Genomic DNA, 24,703 nt, shown 5'->3' with positions numbered 1-24,703 from the left:
TGGTCTCACAATCCTCATGTTGTTGCCTCAACCACAAGCTCTCAACCCAAACATCATGATCTTCTCCAAGTTCAAGTTGTTGTCACACATGAAAGACGTAGAGAATGGAAGAAAGCATTGAACTTATTAAGTGCTTTGCATCTCGTTCCTCACACTTTCACAGTTCCACTCACTTGCTCTCTTCCTCTCCCACACCCTCTCTCAACAACAATAAAGAAGAACCACAAAGCAAGAAGTAGAGAGTAGAGATAGAGAACTTGATTGTAAGTTGGCACATGCTAAAATGAGCTTCTATTCATTTTTTTACAATTTTTTAGGGTCCCCCCCTTTTAGTTGGGCATCCTATCCCCTCTTTGGGTCTTGGATTGGCCCTCTTGCACATGACTATTACAAGTTTGAATCAATCCTTTTCACATATCCAAACATTGAGACACCTCTACTAGGGAAATAATGCAATTTGCAATGGGACTAAGCCGAGCTCATACAAAAATGAATTACATTGTGAGTTTGTGTAGACATCTTTATGTTTTTTTTTTTTTTTTTTTTTTGTGATAGGGTCTCTCAAACAGTGATTCTCTTCTTGATGCCCTTGTTGCTAATATTTGATGATGGTTGTTAGTTTCCAATTGGCTAAATCCAACAAATTTTTATTAATGTAATCTTTTTACACAAGAATGAGATTGTAGTTAAGGAGAGACCTTAAGTAGTTGTAATTGGGCCCACTGTTGGATATAGAGGGCTTGCTCATGACCTCCATTCCACTATGGGTGATAGATATGCTTGTCCAAAGTAGAAAGATGAAACTATAGGCCCTTTTAGGATTTGGAGGCTGTTGGGTCGAAGAGGAACATAAAAGTGGCCTTTCAATAGTGGCTTTTATATTGATCTTTGCATATGTGTAGCCAACCACCATTAGGGTGACATGATGGCAAAGGGATATCACAAAATGATTTGTGGTTAAAGATCGACATGATGGCCACTTTCCAAATGTTGGACTTTAAATTTTTTTACCACATTTACCTTTTATTAAGAATACATAATTATAATGGAATCAACAAATTAAGATGTGCCATCCTCGACCATGATGTTGTAACTCTCATTACGTTGAGAAACATCTTACATGTAGTTTCAAACTAGTTTTTTCTTAGCTATAGTTGTGGTATGTTCTAGTTGTTTAGTAAAAGAAAGTTGTGTGTTTCTAAATATTAACTAGTGTTAGTGCTTCCCTTGTTTAAAATCTTGAAGCAACTAGAATTGAATTATAATGTGTGTGCGTGCGTGTGTGCATGCGTGCGTGCGACATATGTTGCATACCTCCTATTGCAATCCCTCCAGCCAATGGCACATATCATTTCTTCTTGTTCCTACAACAAATGTCATGATCATTCCCTCCAATCCCAACAACAAGATGGCCCTTTGCACAATGGAAATGTGGCATGAATAGGGGGGAAATGCAAGATGAAATCAATGCTAATGTTGACACTTTATATCCATAAAGAAGCAATGTTTAGTGTCCAAAAATTTCTAATGCTAAGTATCAAATTTTTTTGCAAAGCTAAGCATCCACTTAATGTCTGACCTCGATGGTATTAAGCAACAATAAGGCAGCGAGGGGGGTGTTCCTAGTAGTGACATGTGAGAAGAGGAGTAGTAATCACTAGATTTGTTTGGAATAGGATGAGACAAAGAAAATTTTGAGGAGAGATGTGATTGGAAGAAGGTGGAGCAATGAGGTGGTAGAGTCCTCAACAAAGAGAAATATGTTGCCAAAGAGGAGTTGGTGAAGGAGGAGAATACAATGACAAAAAGTAGAATAGGGAAGCTTTGAGAGTTATAGTAGAGAAGATGGAAGAAGAGAGGAGTCAAGGGTAGAGAAGATATCTTAAAAGTTCAAGAAGAGAACCTATCTTTTACACCTTGATCAAAGTGAATAGGGGTGATATCATTAAACTCGATTAGAGTAGATAAGGGTGAGATTATAAACTTTGACTATTGCAAGGAGTGTTTGCTCACTTTGTTTTTGGAAGTGCTCCTTATTTGTGTACTGTTGAAGCTCATTGTGTGTTAGCCATTTGTTGAGGAGGTAGATGCCCTCTGAATAGTTTATGAGTATGAAGGTGGTATGAGATTTGAGTTTGAACAACATTTACTTATCACAATTCCAAAAGTAGTGATTTTACTTAAACATATTCAAAAGGGGTAATTGAAGTGAGTTTTATGCCTAATTTAGTAAGTGAGCATACGCACATATATAATGCTTCATGCTTGCTTTGTACTATTTTTTTATTGCATATGTGCCTTTTTGATACCTAAAATTGATAGTGCATAGGATAGTCATTAGCTCCTTAGTCGTTCACAAAAATTACAATACATAAGATAATATTGATTCATTGAGTTATCATACACCACTTATGTTTTTGCGTCATGCCTTTGACACTATTCATTCTGAGAAAGGGTGACTTGAAACCATAGTAGTGAGGGTTTCAATCTCCTAAAGACAACTCACACTCTTTTAGTGCCCCTTATCAAGGATCTTTTTGTAAGCTTTTAGGCGGCAAATATGGCTACATGTTTTCAATTGTTTTTTGGAAGCAAGGAGGAGGATGTGGCTCCATTTGTGGAGGCCTTCGAGTTGGCTTGGTTGATGAGTTGATTGGAGAGAAACATTGACTTTGGATACTACACAATATGATTGGAGGAGCAGCTTGAGATTGGCTAAAAAATTATGTGACTCATTTGATGACTCATCACACGAGCAATTGATGTGGATTATGGAGTAAAAGCGACATTGATATGATGACAATCACAAATTGAAGATGCAAATATGGTGTGGCATGATTTTTTGTCTTATATTAAGAGAGAACCATATGGAGAAACAATTTGCACAAGGCTTTGAAGCACTTTGGCTATGGTGGGGGAAGACTCTTGGAGGAGGAAGACCATAAACTACATCAAAGAAGGATCCGTTCTTAACAAACCTTAGAGCCCCACTTTGACTTGAGATGCAGTTGAACAAACCTTAATCTTATGAAGAGGCTTTGGCAATAACAAAGAAAAAGGATTGGAAGATGCCAAGGTTGGGCCAATTGAATATCCCGGTGAATAATTTAAAAATCGAATATAAATTTTGTGATTTGTTACCCATGGACCATTTGTTATAGCTCTATGCCTTTCGGTTATTGTTTCCTTATTAGATACAAAGCTTTATGCTTCTTCAAAATTGTCCTAATGGGTTTGTGGACCATGTTATGGGCTTTAATAAGGTGGATAGGGTAATGAAATTGTGGTTTAATATTGTTAGGTATGCTCAATATCCTATACCTCGTAAAGTGCCACCAATGATCCATGGTGCTCTAAGTTGTCAGGCCCTTATTATGAGGAGAAGCCATGTGTGAGCTTAGATAGTGGGTGGGTCCTGTCTTGTATGTTAGATGAGGTCCTTTCGCGGCCCTTGGTTGGGGGGTCTCAAGGGGGACCAATGGCCCCCCTGACAGGGGTTCGGGGTAGCACCAATTGTAAAGGGATATATTCCTTGGTCGACTAGGGAAGATTCATAATATGGTTGGACATGCCGACTAGACTACCTTCCCACACCATAAAAGAAATACCCCTCTAAAGCCATCGTCAATCTATCTTTCACCCAGTTAGAGTTCTTTTAGCTACCCTATGCTCTTCCCCTATCATCTGTCTAAATCGCCATCTAAGCTTCACAATAGAAGTGCACGTGTGGATAGAGCCATCTTTGTATCAATTTGTTTGAAATTAAAGTAGTCTCTATTCTTCTCATATTTGTTGTGTGTTCTCTAATCCTTGCTCACATTCTATTTGTTGTGTTGTGTAATTTCTACAAATATGGCACGGGTTTCAAAAATTTCCAAGAAACCTCTAGAATTTGAACAAAAGGTTTGAAACCTTGACATTTGAGATTGTCTAGCTCTATAAGACACACATTTGGTTGGGAAGTCCCTATGTGACTCAAAAAGTTTTCGATGGAATACATGTTGTGACTTTGTCGCCTTGTTCTACTTTAGTGAAACTTAGGTGTAGTGTAATCCTACCTTCAAACTTCGAAATTTATCTTTAAAAATAAAATTTGAACGTTCAAAAACCTACAAAACTTGGGAAAATTTTAGTGTATTTTTGCCTCAACATCTGTAAATTCTGGCAAAAGACCTCCTATTTTCCCCACTTGAAGGTTTTCCAACTTATTTCGAGCACTCCGTGTGTTACATCAATGTGTGAACGTACCCCTTATAGATGGGTGGGCCGATGTAAGCTGAGAGGCGGCGCGGAGTTAAGAAGGAACAAAAAACTGATCAAAATTTAATTATTTCGCAGATTTGTAAAAATTATTACGACACGAAATCGAATGTCGATGCAAGACGAAGAAATGAGAAATTCATTATTGATCGATTCATTTATTTCGCTGAATTTTGTGTATTCTTTCCGTGACATTAAAAAGAATTTCGATGCAAGACGAAGGAAGGGACCGGAACAGAAAACAGTAGTCTACCGGATTAACGGCTTTTACTGTCGGGGCCGTCGTGGATGGCGGCGAAAGGCGGAGGAACAGAAGGAGAGCTTCCATATACACGACGCCGATACGCACTCCATATCCATAAAGCAGAATAAAACTCCATCATTTCTTAGTCTTGATGATATAGAGACACCAGGTTGGTATGCTTCTCCTTTGCTGTCCTTTTTCCACCTTTTTTGTGCTGCATAATACAGCTCACAGGTCTGCTGCCCTCGCTGTCTTGCAGCAGTCCCTTCCCGCATCTCTTACCAAGTCAGATGCTGGAAGCTCGTCGCTCCATGCTTCCTTCTTCCATAGCGCCTAAAGCATTGCGTGCGAGGGTCAGCCGTGCCTCCGCCCGGACGCCTCCCTCTCACTCTTCGAGCTGCTGCATCATGGACGTCAGAGTGCATAACCTCCGTTCTTTGCCTATAGAGGCTGCTATTGCACACAGGTACTGGATGCTGAGCCAAAGTTGGCTTGAGAGGAATCGCCTCTTCCTGCTGAGGTCTCAAGTTAATTATAGGTAAGCCCTTAATCAAGGTTCTCCATTGAACGTCTCCACAAATACTTCGTGGTTCAATTAAATGCTGTTTAAGTCAATAATGCAACATTTTCAATGGTCTACATGTGTGACCAAGCGTATCCAGACACACACCTTGTTCATATATTTGTAGTCTGATTAAATGCTATTCAAGTCAATAATGCCACATTTTCAATGGTCTATATGTGTGGCCAAGCGCAGATGTATGTTTATGTGTGGGTGTTTATGTGGAGAGAGAGAGAGAGAGAGAGAGAGAGAGAGAGAGAGAGAGAGAGAGAGAGAGATTAACCTTGACAAAAGGCCAAATTGACCTATGAGACCAAAATGTTGGAATTTTCCCATGTCCCAAGATAGCTATTACCTAAAGCTGGGACTTACTAAGTGGAAAATAACAATAAATAATGTATGATTGATAAGTACAAAATGATGTCTAAGCTCAATACAATGTGGAATTGCTCAGGAGGCACTCTCATTCCAAGATATCTCTCATGGGTCTATCTAGTGTAGAGAAACTTCCGGCAAGGTATGGTCTAGTGATGATAGTGTAGTATTCTTTGTGTATCTGCACAGGATGCCTCTTGCGGGGGTATGGACCAGTTGGACGTGGACGATGGGCTCTGCACCTCTTTGTGGCGAGGTATGGTCCCTTGATAATGGTGTAGTATCCTTTATATTCGTAGATGATGCCTCTACGGGGATGTGGATCAGTTGGACATGGATGACGGGCTTTGCACCTCTTTGTGGCTATGTCTAGGGTGGTTCCCTGTGGTGGGGCTGCTAGTTGCTTCAAGGAGGGCTCTATAGTGGGGAGAGTAGTTGATGCTCGATAGAACTTTGTGAGTGTACGTTAGTGTGCGGCTCCTTGTCTCTACTCTTGGGTCTGTAAGAGGTGCTTTTTGTGACGGCATAGCTCTAGTAAGAACAGCTCGAGACATCGCTAATCTGGGAAATCCATCACCTGGATAGTGGCCCAAATCCCTCTCTAAATAGATAACAGAAATGCCCTCTGATCTCATTGTACATTGGACATATGCACGAGTAGTGCTCTTTTGTCTTTGGGTTGAGCTAACAGAGCTAGCAAGTCTTGTCCTCCATAGGGAGGGAGCGTGCATCGTATCTATTTTCTTGATTTGTAGTTGGTGTGAGGATGTACAAAGTTATTCAGTGGCACATCGTACACTATGAGATATGTGTACATCCATGTCTCTGAGGCAGATAACAAAGCCATCGGGGTATAGAAGATGCTTTCGATAGAAAGCCATCTTCGTCCCCAGATCCTTAGTAGGTGTCACCCATGTCCTGGTTGTGTGTATTTGAATAATGTCCATTGTGATGATGTGGTTTAGCTCCTCTTGGCTAAGCTCCAAGTGAGGGCAATCCAAGTTGTGTTAAAGTGGTGGGAGGTGATTCATGTGTAATCCATGTAGCTGTAATAACCATGCCTCTGTAAGAGCATACAAGCACTTAGTATCCCCTTGTAATGCTAGCTGTCTAGATGACTCTAGTGCGTGCTCTACCTTGGTAAGTCCTAGAGTTGATGTAGGAAGATCATTGTTTGGAAAAGGGCCTCTACCACTATGGGTGGCGCTTCCATCTTTGATTTGATAATCCCATGTGGTACAAAGGGCTTGCTTCAGATCATTTGTGAAATCATTAGTACTAGGGTTCTCTCCATCTGCTCCTATCCCTCATATGTAGAGAGAGAGAGAGAGAGAGAGAGAGAGAGAGAGAGAGAGAGAGAGAGTGACCAGCCTTCCTTCCATGGATGGGTGGTAAATCCCTGATTACAACTTAATTACAGCAACAAACAATTAATGCAAATCTGAAAATACAAATTTACCTATTGATCTTGGACAATGCACACTCGATTGGCCCCAAAATTGGTGCCCCTTTCGGTATTTCTTTAGCTTTATTGAAGAAGAAGTTGATTTACAATGGAATTCTCCTGATTCCCTTCGCAATCCAAACTCCCGTTGCTGTCCAAAGTGACCAGCAAGTCTTTAACCCATTTTGCCCCTTGATTCGGGCACTCGATTGGCCTTCATCCACTTCATAGACGATGGAAATGCCCCAAATTCAATGGCTGGCTAGTTCTCCACTTGAAATCAGCTGAAATTCACCTTTAGCCTTGTTGAATCCAAGTCTTGGAGCTTTCAATTTTTTGGCACGCTTCCCAAGGCTGTTGCTAAACTCTAATTTTTGCTGTAAATTAGGGTTTACAACAGAGAAATTTGCAATTTCTTAGCCTCCAAGGGTTCAAATGCTGCGATCTTTGGAGCAAGGCTATGAAATGGCTAGGAGATGAGAGAGAAAGTTGTAGAGAGAGAAAATTCAGAGTTTTGTTGCGAAGGATGACTGAAAATCAGTCAAATGCAGCTGCTGCCCTACCACAATAGCTTGTAGATGTAAAAAACTGAAGAAAATCAGTCATTTACAGCTGTTGCCTTGTCTCAACAGCCTGCAGATGCTGCCTCCTGCTGTTGATTGGTCTTCTCCTATCCTTGGCAGTCTCAGAAGGTCCACGAATGACGGCAAATCAGACTAGTAGCCTCCCCTCTCTCTCTCTCTCTCTTGCAGGCTCAATTTATAAAAATGCTCCTCTAGCCACTAGAGACGTTTTTCAGTCTTGTATGGGCATTTTTTACAAGTGGCAACCTTCCCAAATGGTTTTTCCAATATTTTTTATAATTAAAGATTAATTTTAATATTTAAATACTGAAAATTAATCTAATAATTATTTCGGCGCCTTGAAAAATAATCTGACTAGCCAATAATTAAATTGGCTAGGCAACTTCCATCCTCGAGTGTCTTTGTGCCATTTTTGACCATTAGATTGGCGTTAGATACCATTAAACGTCACTTCTCTAGTATCACCAACTGACACTTATGACCAAATGAATGACCTAGGCCAACAACTGGCACCAGATACCACTAAGTACCTTTGCGGCATAACTTATAGCAACTTTTGCCTTTGACATCCTGTGATTTCTTCGGGTCCCGGGCTCGTAAATTTACTTTAACCCCAGTTACACCTCACATGTGCATCATTTACTTAAATCACGTGATTAAAAATTAATCCACATGTTAAGTGAGGTTTCAAAAATACATGTCCTCATGAGAGAGAGAGAGAGAGAGAGAGAGAGAGAGAGAGAGATATTCAACTAGTAGGATGTCTAAGTTTCAAATACTAAGAAGATAAGCCAAAACTTGAATTAGCAAGGGAGCGATCAACCCCCTGAAGCCATGGAAGTATATATGAAGGATAAGTAGGAGCTGAGGATGGTTGAGGTGGGGAGTGCATGGTGTAGAAGAAATAGATGAATAAAAATGGAGCATCTCAAGAGCTAAGGGGAAAGACATGTTGAGAAATGGTAGGGTCTTTGGGAAGAAATGTACAATGTATGAGAAACTTTTAGATAAAGAAACTTGAAAACATCAAAGAAGAAGATGAACATTGAATCATGTTGATGTGATGGAGTTGAGTTTGGAGATCATTGCACTATCTTGGCTGATCTGGTGGTAGTACTTGGAAGGGATTTGCATTGTGAAGGGAGTGAAACATAGTCCTTAGGGTAGAGTTGTCGATGATGAAGAAAGGAACTTTTCTATGGAGGGAACAAAATGTAGTCCTCTAGGTAGTGAAATGTTGGATTAGACAGTGAATCGTGGAGGACAGCAGTAGAGGGAGTGAAATGCAGGTCTCAAGAGTTGTTAGAGAAGATGATGATGCTTAAATCTCTTCGTGATGATGGGTGCTATCAAGGTGATTTCTAGGCAGTGAATTGAAGAAGAAAACATAAGAATGTCAATGAAGATCTTTGTGTGTAAGTGGCTGTAGACAAGTGATTGTGGGTAGCCCTTCAAGAGTGATTGTGGGCAGCCCTTCAAGAGTTGTTAGAGAAGACGACGATGCTTAAATCTCTTCGTGATGATGGGTGCTATCAAGGTGATTTCTAGGCAGTGAATTGAAGAAGAAAACATAAGAATGTCAATGAAGATCTTTGTGTGTAAGTGGCTGTAGACAAGTGATTGTGGGAAGCCCTTCAAGAGTGAAGAAAACACAAAAATGTAGATATTTGATGTATGGCTGATAAAGAGGATACAAGTTGTTGTAGATGGCTTGAATCTGCTGCAAACATAGCCTTCATAAAGTGCTTGATGGTTGGCAACTATCGCTTGGAACAAACATCGGGAGAAGGGCCCCTATCTCTTTGTCCTCTATCCTTATATAGTTTTTCTTTGCATTATAAATGTGTTTGAAAAAAACTTTTTAAGATTTTCTTATTTTTTCTTTGTTTTTTGTGATCGCCATCCTGCTCTCCTCCAATCATGCCCCCATTAGAAACATGAGCACCCTCATGATCACCTTGTTAGCATCAATCATCTCTTATGGACTAAGTATTAAACTTTTGTTGCCCTTCTCAAATAGTACATGTCCATTAGTTGCTTAAGGCAAACTCACTCTGCCTTCCAAATAGCAATTCTTAAACATGGCTCCCAAGGTTATGAAGATCAACTCTTCTCGTCCTTGATTGTTGAGATGGTAGTACAAGCTGAAAATGTAGAATAATGATGAAGATGATTTGTTGTTGTGAGAGTGCGCATCAGCCACATGAAATTGGCTGTGTGGATCCAAGCGTTGTGGCACCAATGGTGATTTTTATGGTCCCACACGTTCCTTGGAATCTTAAACCAATTCCGGTACCGAGGGCCCATTTGCCTAAGTTATTGGAACTTCTAAATGAAAAGATAAAAATGAGAATATTGGAGCCATCTTCAGCTCCATATTCCAACCGATGGTTTACCGTGCCTAAGAAGAATGGATCTTTGTGATTCATTCAAGATTTACAACCTGTCAATAAAGTCACTATTAGAAATGTTGGTTCAGGGCCAATTGTTGATGAATTTGCTGAAGCTTTTGCAGGTAGACCAATCTATTCCATGGGAGATTTATATTCAGGCTATGACCAATTTCAGCTTGCTTTGGAAAGCCAAGACATTACCACAATGAAGACGCCTCTTGGCTTAGTCCGCATGTGTACTCTACCTCAAGGGGCAGAAGAGGAACATGAACATGGAGAGAGAAGGAAAGAGAAAGGCTGCAATGAAACTTGAAAGAAGAGAATGGAAGAGAACAATCCACATTAAACTCTGAATGAAAGTTGAATACAAAGGTGGTTTGATTAGTCCTTGCATGTAGCCCATGGTGTCAGTGAGCGCACTGGTTTAGGCTGATGACAAATGGCAGTAGTTGGAGACAAGGGAAAGTATTGGGAGTCCCAAGTGTGTTGAAGATGCATATGACCAAAGGATTGCAGCCAAGGACTTGACTATTATAAATAGGCAGAGGGGTTAAAAATTGGCTGGCCTGATCCAAGATCATTTGAAAATGCTATTAGGTTGCAAAATAACAATGGAGTAATGCAGCTGATTCAAAAACTATTGATCGATGCATATTGAAGCTGGTTATCTCCTATTCCTTATGAATAGACTTTCCAACCATTAAAAGAGTAAATGCAAAAGGTTGTAAGCAATTTTTTGCCAGTGTGGATGCTCTAAAAGACTTAGTGAAAGTGTAATGCACACTCTAGAATTGGTAGAAACAATCAGAGCTCCCATGTCTTCGTCAGACTCTAATGGAGCTCACACCAAGAGATGACAAACTAACATAGTGTTGGCTAACACTTGCTTCTAAATTCCAGGGAGTGTGAGGACCCAAAGACCTTATGTGATGAAGCATGGAAGCTTGCGATAAAGGCTTCGTAAAGAGATCTATTGCATTGTCCTCCACGGGACAGTAGGCCACCGCTAACTTGGAATCCACGATTTGCTGTTGAATAGAATGGCATTGAACCTTAGTGTGCTTCATGCAAGCATGAAACCTTGGGCTAGGGCACTTTTGTTATCCACATACAGCTGAATGGGTCTTGTTTGTGAAAAGCTAGTCTCTGCCAATAACTAGCGGAGCCAAATTGCCTCTTGTGTAGTAGAACAAAGGACATAGTACTCGGCCTCCGTAGAAGATTTCTTACTCTTCCATGAGATAGCTCTTGATCCAACGGAGAATTGAAAGCTTGTAGTGGGCATTGAGACTTGACATTTCTAGCCCAATCTGAGTCACTCCATCTAGTGAGAGTAGCCTCCTCTCCATACACAATCCCGTAGGACCTATTGAGAGGAGTGGATGTGAGAGTGCGCTGCGGAAGAGGGAATACGAACGCGGAGGGAGAGAGAGAGAGAAAGCAGAAAATAAGGAAGAGAAATCTGCAGTGACTGAAATGAATGCTGAATACACTGAAATGGACTGATCAGTCCCTGCACGCAGCCCGAAGCGTCAGTGAGGGCACCAGATCAGGCTGATGATGATGGCAGCACCACCACGGGGGAGGAGTGTCGGAATCTGCAAGAAGACAAGTGATCAAGTGGGGAGGGGGGCTGCCTATAAATAGGCAAAGGACAAACCCTAACCCTAACCCTAACCCTAAAATGGACGCAAACCCTAAAAATGCCCTAAAATGGGCGCCCCACAATAGTGACCAAAAAGTGGCTGGGCAGCCAGTGGCTGCCCACTAAAAGAGGCCAAAAAGAAATACACATCCTAAGATAGCCAGTCAAGAGTGACTAGCCTCCCCCATCATAACACATGACAGACATGTCAGAGCTCCTAATGTCCTCGTCTGACTCAAACTGAGGCTCACAGGCAGGAGATGACAAGGCATGACAAACATGATTGCTAACACCCCCTCTCAGATCCTGGATGTGGCTGAAGGCCGAAGAAGAAATAGATCCTGGGGTAGCATGAGGAATGCCAATGTCGATGAAGTCCGTCGATGTATACTACCGCTGAAGGAGCTCCTCATGATCCTGGGAATCCCCCTCTAAAACACTAGGGGCCAGGGAATTCACAGCCACATCACCGAGATCGTCCCCCTCTGAAAGGGATGGGGGGGTACGAGGGAACCACTAGAGGAGAAGGTGGGGGATGGGAAGGAACCTGTGGAATAGAAGGTGCACAAGCGGGAACGGGTGTAGCAATAGACTGCTGCGGAGGACCCTGCATCAAAGAAGGGGAATGGAGCCTGTAAAGCCCGCTCTCCTGCCAACCTGTAGATAAGACAGCTCCTGTAAAAGAATCCTCAATAACAACGGCATGCTCGGTGAAGATCACTCGTGGGAGACACGGCAGCCACGGAAGAAGGATCCTCCTCCAAAGCATGGATATGAAGGAACACTGACTCATGGGTAACAGCTGGTGTAGAGGTAGAAGAAGGCTCCGATGTAGATCCATCCGTCGCTCCCGGACGAAGGTGAGGGTACTTCTTCCAGCATTTCTCCTCGGGATGTGTCCCTTTCCCACAGTGTGGGCACTTCGGTCTCTTTGAATCTGCGTCAGAGCCTGAAGAACTGTCCTTCTTCTTAGCCTTTGACTTCTTCTTCTTCTTCTGTCCTCCCGAACTTGCAACAAAGGCTCTAGTGGAGTCGGATCCACTAGCACTGACCTCTCTGAGTCGCTCGTCATGCTCCAAGACAAGCGGGGATAGCTCCTCCCATAGAAGCTTCTCACGGGTCCTCGATGTAAGAAGGCTGGTGTAGAAGACATCAAACCGAGGCGATGGCAGCTAAGTCAAAAGAATCATAGCCATGTCTTCAGAAGATATCGTCCGACCGAGGGATGCAAGCTCATCCCTCATATCCTGTAATTTGTTGATGTGGTCCTTCATGGAAGGACTATCATCAATAGCGAGCATCCGCAACTTCTTTTCGAGAGATATCCGATGGGCAAACGTCTTTTGTGAGCTTTCTCCACACGTCTGCTGCAGTCTTCAACCTGTGAACATGAACAAGGACAGAATCCTGCAAACTCAGAAAGAGGAAAGATCTGGCTCTAGAATTGAGCCGATCCCATAAGGCTGCACGATCCATAGATGTCCCATCTGTGGGATCCACCTGAGGCCGGGGAATAGGAACAGAAACAAGCTCCCAAAGATCGAAGGAGTCCAAGATACACTCCACCTTGCAGGACCATAGAGAAAAGTTGGAGCCATCCAACCGGTCCTCTTTGGGCAGCTGAGGAAGTACGGGTACCTTTACAGGGGGTACCAAAGGCTGCATCTTCGGCCCACTGGAAGGGGCTCGCTGAGATACATGAATAGAAGGGGGACAGGAAAGAGGAATAGACTCCGGACGACGGTCCTCGTGATAGAAATCATGCCTCCGTTCAGATGAGTGTCGAGACAAAAGCTCGTCATCTGAGTCATCAAAGCCCGTAAACTGATGAGAAGACATCTTCGATATCTGCAAACACCAAAACACAACAAGGGAAGGTTGCCGGTGCCGAAACACAAACACCAGAAGCTCCTGAGCTGGCCGCCTTGCACAGAACTCAAGGATGATGTCAAACGCAAATGCTAACGATGCAATCACCATAGAAAAACAGCCTCCTGCCTCAAAATGCTAGTAAGGAAGATGTCGCCCAGCTGTTGGGGAGGCCACCTGGCTGAAAACGCAAGCAGGAAGAGGTTGTTGATGATGTGGCAGCCACTGGAGAAGGCGCCAGCAGCAAACGCAAATATTTGGGACCTCCTGGAAGGGCCGCCTTGGCTGTTGGGGATGACGCCAGCAGCAAACGCAAAGATGTGACACCAAAACAGGCCGCCTTGATCAAGAAGATGGTGCAGAAGGTGACGCCTCAGCTGTTGGAGACGTCTTGACCAGCAAACGCAAGGTTGTGGGTGTTCTCCCGCGTAAAACTCAGCTCCGTGTACTCTCCTTCGGCTCTGATACCATGTGAGAGTGCGCTGCGGAAGAGGGAAATACGAACACGGAGGCAGAGAGAGAGAGAGAGAGAAAGCAGAAAATAAGGAAGAGAAATCTGCACTGACTGAAATGAATGCTGAATACACTGAAATGGACTGATCAGTCCCCTGCACGCAGCCCGAAGCGTCAGTGAGGGCACCAGATCAGGCTGATGATGATGGCAGCACCACCACGGGGGAGAAGGAGTGTCGGAATCTGCAAGAAGACAAGTGATCAAGTGGGGAGGGGGGCTGCCTATAAATAGGCAAAGGACAAACCCTAACCCTAACCCTAAAATGGGTGCAAACCCTAAAAATGCCCTAAAATGGGCGCCCCACAACAGTGACCAAAAAGTGGCCGGGCAGCCAGTGGCTGCCCACTAAAAGAGGCCAAAAAGAAATACACATCCTAAGATAGCCAGTCAAGAGTGACTAGCCTCTCCCATCATAACACATGACAGACATGTCAGAGCTCCTAATGTCCTCGTCTGACTCAGACTGAGGCTCATAGGCAGGAGATGACAAGGCATGACAAACATGACTGCTAACAGTGGAAAGCCTAAGTTTGCAACATGTAGGACTTTTGAAGCAGAGGTTGATGGACAATTGAGCAATAATAGCAAAGTGCCAATAGCACTAATAGACACTGAAGAATTGTCACCAATAGTGACTATACCCTCTAATGGACAAAGATCGTGCAACAAATCTCCTCAAGGAGTCATGCGACTCAAAGCACCATTGTCAATGACCTAAGGCATGTTTGAAGATGAGATAACTGATGAAGAAGGCTCTCCATCTCATGGATGTGAAGAAACATAGACTTGTGTGTAACAACTAGTGAAGAAGTAGAGGAGGGCTCAGATGTTTTAGCTCTATCCTTTGCTCTTGGATGAAGGTGAGGGTATTTCTTCCAACACTTCTCCTCAAGATGAGCACCCTTTCAATAGTGGGCATTCAGGCTTCTCTAAATGTGTGTTAGAGCTAGAGGAAGAGTCCAACGTTGAACTTGATTCTTCTTCTTATCCTTGGCCTTCTTGTCTTTCTTATTGGCTTCTTTCCTCCACCTGTACTTGCAGTAAATGCTTTGGTGGAGCCAGAATCACTAGCCCCTTCCTCTTTGAGTCACTTGTCATGCTCCAAGACAAGTGGTGAAAGCTCCTCCCATAAGAGAGTCTCACAGGTCCTCATTGTGATAAAGCTAGTGTAGAAGACATTGAAGTGAGGAGATGGTAGTTGAGTCAAAAGGATCATAGCCATGTCTTTAGAGGATATCATGTTAGAGCTGGACATTCCCTGGGCAGGCAGGAGCAGATGCCGCAGCAGGCAATAGGCGCAAGTGGAGTGCCATGTGGCAGCTGGTTAGTCGGACAATAGTCAGACAGTGCAGTCGGATAGCAAGCAATAGGAGTAGGTGGAGTGCCATGTGGCAGCTGGTTAGTCGGATAGTAGTTAGACAGTGCAATTGGACAAGTGCTATCTAGTTGACTACATTAAATGCAGCCGACCTGCATTATTTATGGCATTTTTTCCAGCCTATTTATAGGCTTTGATTTCAGTAGTCTTGGTCAGTTGTTTTCATAGATTTCAGGCTACAGACCATGGAGACTACTCCCAGGGCTGACAGAGATCGATATCTTCGAGGTGGAGACATACATAGATATTCTCTCTGCACCTGTGTATATTTTTGCATTCCTATGCAACATTCTTCATTGCAGATTCTCTGTAGTTCACTATCTCTCTCTCTCTCTCTCTCTCTCTCTCTCTCTCCCCCCCTCTCTTTGTTCACTCTTTGTCTTGGTCATTCACTTTCGCATTGCTTCACTCTGACATGGTATCAGAGCATTGAAGGAATGACCTAGTGTGGACCCATTTGAAGAGGAGATTTCAGTGCGTCACAAGGCTGTGTTTTCGGCGTTCAAGTGTGAGCAGAAGGGTTGCGCATCAGAACAAGGCTGAGGCAAGCGTGGGTGTGCAAGAAAGGAGAAGATTTGCTGAAGTTGCTGCTGGCTTTTGCTGTTAGAGAGGAAGAAGGCTGCATTTTGGGCCTTCAAGTGCAGATTTTGCCTTTTCATTGCCTCTGGTGGGTGAAAAAAGAGCAGGAGGAGCGAACCATAGCCCTAGCAGGTTGTGTTTTCACAGTTAGAGGGGACTGCTTTTGTGTTTTGTGCAGGCATTGTAGGTGAAGATGTCTTCTGAGACTCAGACAATTTTAGGCGATCATGGACTGGAAGGTGCCCGTATTACCGGCTCTTCCATCATATCAAAAGCTCGATGGTGAGAACTACCACATTTGGTGGGTCATGATGCTTGCCATTTTGGAGTCGTATGATTTGGTGGAGCTTGTTATGGAGGCTATTCATTGTCCTTCGCGAGACGAGTCAAGAATCTCTTCCAATGATAAGGTGGAGTTGGCAAAGGCTCAGGCACATTGGGATAAACTCAATGCTCACATTCGCTCATTTTTATTTCTCTCATGTACCACAACTGTTATCTCTCATATTGAGCATTTGATGGTGGCCCGAGAGATATGGTTGGAGCTTGATTAGATGCACAACCGTCATGAAGCTTGGAAGTGCAGATGCAAACCATGAGTGTCAACAAGTCATCTTCTATGCGGGAGCATATCAACAAGCTAAGGCAGCTTTAGATGCAGGTTCAAAACACAGGGAAGATGATCACTTCTGAAGACATGGTGATAACTTTTCTTTCACAGTTATCGCCCTGCTTCAGTGGTTTTTATTTTGCCTTGATTGCTTCAAGGCGGTCTGAGACTCTTCAGTGGGAAGAGTTGGTTCCTATGGTCTCAGACCAAGAGGAGCAACTGAAAGGAACCAATGCTTTGAAATTTGAGGCCTTGGTTGGTCGGTCCTCTTTGAAGAAGGCACGTGTTGCTCATTTGTGGCCTTTGCATGGCTAGATTCTCATTGGTGACAGTTCGTCTATTCCCATCCAGGGATGGGGCAACATGCATCTTATTCTAGATGGACAAGGGGGTGCCCATAGATCCAAGGTACTTTATGTGTCGGCCTTAGGGTATCATCTACTTTCGGTGCACAAGATTTGTGCCCTCGGCCTCTTTCACTTCAAATATTTCCACAGTACCCTAGGAGGTTCTCAATAACACTCTAGCTAAAGCAACATCTTCAAATGATAGTCCAGCTCCAGCTTCTCCTAGTCCTCAGGCTTCAACCCTATATTGTCCTCGGCCAAGGGGAGCATTCACCTCCCCTTGGTGCTCTTGAGCCTTACGAGACTTCAGTTGTGCCGGTTGAGCAATCTTCCAAATTGACCCCAGCCAAGAGAAAAAGAAAGTCAAGGTGGTGTTACATGCAAAGATGCTTCAAGAAAGCCCATAACCATCTTATCCTCCTGTTCGGGCAATAAATGGAGGCTGAAAATCTGCGTTTGGGAATTCTAGGCTGCTTCTTCGTGATGAAAACTTGCTCTTTTGCAAGAAATCTCCAGATTGTCTCTTAACTTAGGCGATGATACCATGTGAGAGTGCACAATGGAATAGAAATACGAACACAGAGAAAAGCAGGAGAGAAGAGAGAAAGGAAGCAAGGGATGAGGGAAGAATATTGCATTGAGTGAAGAAGAATGTTGATACAATGATGATGGACTGATTAGTCCTTGCACGCAGTCCAAAGCGCCAATGAGGATACCATATCAGGTTGATTGCGATGGTAGCATCAACCACGGAGAGTTGGAGTGTGCATCTACAAAGGGAAGACTGAAGATTGAAGAGTGTGTGTGTTTGCCAAGTGGGGGATGGCTATAAATAGCCATAAATGCCCAAATCTGGCTGACCTGCATTAATGGCTGCCTACATGATGTTTCGTAGGAGTTGTGAAGTGCAAATCTTCACCTTCATAGCACTGTTGGAGAGTTGCGTTGTGAGTTGAAAGGTGCAATAGAGGAGGTGTATGAAACAAGACAATTGGTGGATAACGTGCCAAAGAGAGAGAGACATGATTCAAGGGGATCATAGTGTGAGACAAACACTTTGGCCAACGAGGAGAATGTTTAGCAAGTTATGCTTTTGAAGAAGGAAGTTTCATCTTTAAAATTGTCTGTTGCTAAGTTTGATAGACTATTGACACTAATGAGTCGGCGACTCCAAGCGAATTGAGCAATGGGGTTGGTTCATCACAAAACCATTAGGAATATCTCTCTATTGTGGATTGGCATTTCATTATGGGATTGGCGAATGAAATTGACTCGGCCAACCAGCAATAAATGCTGCTCATATAGAAAGAAATGCTAGAAATAATAGGGGACACCCTGAAAAAATCCCAAATGACAAAGACAATGTCTGGCGGGTGTAGGCAAATTGTGGAAAGCAGTAATTGACCTAGGAATGCACAGAGGAAGCCAACAAATAAAGAAAATGCACCTAAATTGTTAGAGCTCCTCTATCTTTGTCAGACTCTGACAGGAGCTCACAACCAGGAGATGATAGATTGACATGACTAACACAGGCAGGCTAATAGTATTAACATCAACATTAAATGTTAAAAGGAAAAATATTTTATGCTACACTAACATTAAATCAATGCTATCACTAACATCAAATGCCAATTTTATTGTTAATGAAAAATTTTTGATGCTAATTCGGGCTACAAGCTTTTCAGCTTCCAATGATGGTTTACCATATCCTTGAAGTGGCAGCCCCTTGGAACTCCAATTGTTGGAACAATCGAAAAATTCGTGCGCACTAGCATCACCCCAACACAAAACCTGAGCATGGATATGAAACATACCTTGCTTTCATATCCATCACCCACAACACGTGCCCCCTGGGCATGCCTCTCCCACTAGTAGTGTCCCATACTACCCTTAACAAGATAAAGGTGTAGTTGTTGAGTGCAAACTATCACAGTTCCGTGAGCAAAAGTGGTTTTGTGCACGACATCGAGTCTCAAGCCCAATTGCAGGTTGATGTTTTGATACCAATGAAATGTACCCCTAGGATCCAACTTGCATGTGAGACACGACACAAGCTAAGCTCACCATAAAAGGGAGTAAGACACGACACAAGCCAAGCTCACCTCCCAGCCATAGAGCCAAATGGGCTCACTCTTGAGCTTGAGAGCTAGCAGCACTTCGGGCCACGACCACATTCTAAGGGTTGGCATCCCATACCACCAGTCCTCACCATCTTGGTGTATGGATGCATCGGCCAATGGGCCAAGAGTCCAAGAGTGGTGATCACATCATGAATGTGCACAATAGGGCATTGATTGCTATTTATATGACTTGGCTGCCCTAACCCCCAGGTGCCCTTAGTGCATTTGAACTAAGTGGCCTTGTGACCACTGTGAATATAAGTATAACCAGCTAGAGACCTCTCTCAACCTGCACAAAATTGAAGTGATTGTGACCCAAAGTAGGCCTGTCATAGATAGGCAAAATATAATAAAATAATATGATCAGGTTGGTTAGTCAAAACTGGTTGATTGCTGCATAAACAGGCCGAATGACAATAAAATAATAAAATAATGAAAAAGTGCTGCAAGAAATGCAGCTTGTGAAGTGGCAACTCTATCCACCTTGTCCAACTTGCTCAACCTACTTGGCATCCTGCCCAAATAGCTGGTGGCTGCAAAATTGCTGCCCAACTTGCTCCTAAACATGGTACAATTGCATAGATTGCCCTATCTGCGATGTACATGCCTATTCCCTTTTTGAAGGTGCTGTCTTGAAGGTGACCGAATCTCTAACACCCCCTCTTAGATCTTGGATGTGGCATAAGGCTAAGGGATTTGGAATGTTGACAAAGAACGACTTGAGAAAGAGCCTTGGTAAACAAATCTGCGAGACTGTCCTTAGTTTTCTTATACTCCACATCAATAGTCTCATCAAGATCAATAGTTGTTAGCTTTGTCCTAGCATGGAATATGAGATTCCATGCCAAGGCTATGGAACTCTCATTGTCACATAGAAGTGTAGTAGCCATAGTTGTCAGGTATGAAAGGTGTGATACGGTACGGTACGATAAAATACGGTACTAAATGGTATCTTATGACTTTATAAGGTATGGTACAATATTAGTACGAATAAAAAAGTTAACCTGATTGTTAAAATACCCATTAATTGTTTAATGATAGAACACATGTTTATGTGGAAATAGCCATCTTATTACAAAATAAGATAAATACATGAGGGTGGCCCTCGCGGTCGCATGCATTGCTCGCAACATGCGATACAACTAGAGTCTAAAGACTAGTACATACATGGATAATGGATCATAGTGGCATGTGGATACAATGATAGTAGATACAAAAAAGAGAGAGACCTATGAATCTATAGACTATGATGATGCATCACTATCATCATCATCATTATCATCAACTATTTGAGTGCTCATCAAGAGAGTTGAAGATGGCTCCTTGGTGTCAGATGATGAGACACTTATACTCATCCTCACTAATAAGGCTACCATCATCATCAAATGATAGTTCCCTAGGTGCTAGTTGTGTAGGCAAGAGGGGGATGTCATCATGAGGCACGGGATGGTAGCTACTAGAGCCTCGCTTTACATATGCCTACAAGCCACTTGAACCACCCCTCTTGCTACCTGTTGAGGTCCCCGACACGAGGATCGAGACATCCAGTGTTTGCTAGCAGTCGAGAGAGAGAGAGAGAGAGAGCAGAGTAGAGAGAGAGTGCAGAGTAGAGAGGAGAGTGAGTACGACTTGTGGTTACAATGACGAGTGTACCTCTTTAGGTTTTTAGATAGATATATATATGAAAGTACAAGTGTGCTAAGGGTGTGTTCACACCCGAGCACATATAAAAGGCACGAGGGCCCTTTATTTCCAACAACCTCCCACCTATAGGTAATGTGCCTTGAGAGGAGAAAAGAATCAGCTAAGTCTAGGTATGTACAAAGCTGAAATACATATATCTATTCGACTCGCATCATCTGTCGGCAATGAGCAAACTGCTCTGCTGGAAGACCCTTCGTGAGAAGGTTTGCAAGATTATCATCTATATGCACTTTAACAAGCTCAATGCTCTTGCTGTCAAGTATATCTCTAATGAAGTGATACTTCACTTGTATGTGCTTTGTCTTTGCACGAAAGACGGGATTCCGTGCTAGCATAATAGCACTCTGACTATCACAATGGAGAACAAGTAACTTTGTAATGCAAAGCTCTCCCACCAGACGTGGAATCCATAAAGCCTCCTTGCATGCCTCAGTGGCAGCCACATACTCTGCCTCTGTAGTACACAATGCAACACACTTTTGTAGCTTGGAGATCCAAGAGACTGCTCCTCCTGTGAAGGTAAACACATACCCAGAAGTGGACTTTTTACAATCCGCATGACCAACATAGTTTGTATCCGTAAAGCCAACGACAGATGCCTTCTGCTTTCCAAAGCAGATGCACGAATTCTTTGTGCCTTTGAGATATCTTATAATACCTTTCACTGCTTCCCAGTGCTTTTTACCAGGGTTTGCCATGTATTTGTAAACCACTCCCACTGCAAAGGCAATGTCAGGACGTGTAGCAACCATAGCATACATCAAACTGCCAACAGATGAAGCATATGGTATCTTGGCCATTTCAGCCTTGTCATCATCAGATGTAGGGCTGTCCTCTGCACTGAGTTTCACATATGGAGGCAATGGAACCCCAATTGTTTCCCCCCCTCCATATTGAATCGTTGCAAGACCTTGGAGATATACTCCTGCTGAGATAGATAGAGTAATCCTTTCGACCTATCTCTGAGTATTCGTATGCCAAGAATGTGATTGGCATCACCAAGATTCTTCATGCCAAAGCTGCCATGAAGACTCTGCTTCAGTGAGTCCAAGGCATGAGTATCCCTGCCAGCAATTAGCATGTCATCAACATATAGAACCGAGATAATCAGGCTGCCATCTGTTGCCTTCTTGGTGTACAAGCAGTGATCCACTTGACTTCTATGAAAACCTTGAGATTGCATAAATGTATTAAACTTATGATACCATTCTCTTGGTGCTTGTTTCAGCCCATACAAACTCCTTTTGAGTTTACATACCATCTTCTCTTTCCCTTGTGCCACAAACCCCTTAGGCTGTTGCATATATATGTCTTCATGCAGATCACCATGTAAGAATGTAGTCTTTATATCCATCTGTATGAGGTCCATATCTTCAGCTGCAACCAAGCCCAAAATGGTTCCCAATGTAGACTACAGGAGAGAAGATTTCATTGAAGTCAACTCCATGTTCTTGCTTGTACCCCTTCGCAACCAATCTTGCTTTGTACTTTGGAGAGGAACAAGAAGCGACTTTCATCTTGTAAACCCATTTACATGGAAGGGTTTTTTGTCCTTTAGGCAACTGCACCAAGTCCCAAGTGCCATTTTTCTCAAGAGATTCCATCTCTGACAACATGGCTTTATACCATTTCTTGCTGTTCTATCTATCCATTGCTTCCTTGAAGTAAGACGGTTCACCACAGTCTATCAACATGACATAATCAGCCACATTGTTTGCACCAAGAACAAATCTATCATGTTGTCTAGTAGCCCTAGACGATCTTCTAACCCAATGATCATTGTTTGCTGGCTGTTGAGCATTTTCAGCTTGCTGTCCTGACATTTCAGCCTGTAAATTAGCATTAACAGCTTGCTGTCCTGGCTGTTCTTGCACATCTAGTGGCTCATAATTATGGGCAATAGCTGGCTGATCATTTCCAGCATTATTTTCTGCGTTTGCAGATTCATTTACAGCAGGTATTTGCTCCTAGCTGTTCTTGCACATCTAGTGGCTCATAATTATGGGCAATAGCTGGCTGATCATTTCTAGCATTATTTTCTGCATTTGCAGATTCATTTACAGCAGGTATTTGCTTCTGTACAGCAGGCACATTTTGCTATCCAAAAGGTATTTCTTTCCGGAATACAACCATATGGACCTCCTCAATCTTTTCGGGCTGTTTATGCATGCGATCTTCCCGGAAGATAACATCATTGCTGTGTATTACTTTCCTTTTCTCGGGATCCCATTATTTATATTCCATTTCACCCTCGTCACCATATACTAGGAAAATGCATTTATGGGACTTTGGCTCAAGTTTGCTGCGTTTTTCTTTACGAATGTGCACAAATGCTTTGCAGCCAAACACTTTCAAGTGTGCATACGAAGGTGGCTTGCCCGACCACACTTCTTCGGGAACTCCCCTCCCCTTCCCCCCCCCCCAAAGACCTGTTTGGTGATTGATTAATCAAGTGTACGACTGTCATAACAGTCTCTGCTCATAAACCATGGGGTAGTGCAGCATGAGATAGCATCGTACGGACCTTATCCTGTATGGTCCGATTCATACGCTCTGCAACTCCATTTTGGGGTGGATTATGAGGGGCAATGAGCTCCCTTTTTGTCGCTTTGCTGTGACAACAAAATGCGTGAAAGGCCTTGGATACATATTCCCTACCATTGTCAGAGCGAAGAGTAAGCACGACTTGTGGGTACAATGACGAGTGTACCTCTTTAGGTTTATATATATATATATATATATATATATATATATATATATATATATATATATATAAGTACAAGTGTACTAAGGGTGTGTTCACACCTAAGCACATATAAAAGGCATGAGGGCCCTTTATTCCCAACACTACCACCTACTTGAACTCCTTGCCCATGAGCACGCTGACTATGAGTATCACGACTTTGTGCTGCTATAAGCTCTCTATAGAGCTTTGCAAAGATCATCTCCTCCTTATCCATTTGGTGTACACTTAGAAGAGTGTCACCCGTCAACTTGAATGCATCAACATTCACCTATACAATGCACATAAAATTGTAAATGCTAAAGTCTAAATTGTAAAGTATAAACTTTAAAGTTTAAAACAACAAATTTTAAATTTTATGATTGAGTATTTACTTGCTTTGGACTACCTATGCTCATCATAGCCCTCATCATGCATAAGTTAGTGCGGCAATAGACTAGCTGGTCTAATTGTTGTATGCTAAGCTGATTTCGAATCTTTGTGTGAATGAGAGAATAGGCACTCTGGTTTCTCTCACATGCATCTCAAAGCAATCCTGCAAAAGGACTCTCATGGCTAAGGGCTGAAGGGTCTCCAACGTGTATCCAAAGTTTTGCCACCAAAATAGAGGCTTCTCAAGCGACTCTCTCCTTCAACAAGTGGAATAAGCAAAAGCCAGATGTTCTCTTTGATCCGCATAGCATTCTAGTTCCTCCAATACTGCATTGTGGTCATCCACAGGGACCACACGAGTCAGATACGCAAGCTGGTCTGAACGGAGCTCTCTAACATCCATGACTGCCGGCGACTTGTAGGCTGGATGTTCCGATGCGGCAAAACCATCAATGGGCTTATGCATCCATGCCCATCTCCTCTTGCTATCTCTAGAACATGTGCATGCTATGTCTTTGTGATCATCAGGCAAGCACGAGTCTCCACCAATCTTGCTCTAAAGAAGTGAACGAGAGGGCCCATGGTGGATCCTTTGCAATCACTTATATGTAACACCCTATAAAAGGGAGTTAGGGCAATGACAATGGTATAGGATTTTTGCCAAAACTGCTCATTGAGGCACAAGTGTTGCATGGCTTTGACCTCCTCTATCTCATGCTTATCCCATTCCATACAGTGGACACCATTGTCGGAGCGCACTGTTAGTAGAGTATTTGTCAGCTCATGTGTGAGTCTGAGCTTGATTTGGGCTGGGCATTTTTATTAGGTATTTTAGGTATTTTTCTGGTGTGGCATTTTATGCCATTGGGGCATTTTATGCACCAGTCGGCCAGCATTAATACTGTCTGACCAGCATTATTGCTCCCCACTTTTTCAGCCTATTTATACTCAGTGCTCCTC

At 43.0% G+C, this 24,703-nt stretch overlaps 1 protein-coding gene across 3 annotated transcripts in view; it reads left to right on the top strand.

The window, feature by feature from the left end:
- The first annotated feature begins 4,457 nt into the window (after nucleotides 1–4,457).
- Nucleotides 4,458–24,703, top strand: part of MSH1 (MUTL protein homolog 1) — a 192,158-nt gene continuing 171,912 nt past the window's right edge. For 2 of the 3 annotated variants that reach the window (XM_087670011.1, XM_087670164.1), the window contains exons 1-2: nucleotides 4,458–4,673; nucleotides 4,764–5,042. In XM_087670011.1, the coding sequence (XP_087526137.1) occupies nucleotides 4,795–5,042 (248 nt within the window). In that variant the 5' untranslated portion in view covers nucleotides 4,458–4,673; nucleotides 4,764–4,794. The remainder of the gene's footprint in view (nucleotides 4,674–4,763; nucleotides 5,043–24,703) is intronic. The other variant, XM_087670082.1, reaches the window with a different exon arrangement.

This window comes from Lygodium microphyllum, chromosome 1, assembly GCF_053477565.2.
Source record: "Lygodium microphyllum isolate KBCC chromosome 1, Lygodium_microphyllum_v1.1.10, whole genome shotgun sequence".
Classification (NCBI taxonomy): Eukaryota; Viridiplantae; Streptophyta; class Polypodiopsida; order Schizaeales; family Lygodiaceae; genus Lygodium; species Lygodium microphyllum.
The sequence above is the reverse complement of the archived record's forward strand: the minus strand, read 5'-3'. Positions and strand labels throughout refer to the sequence as shown.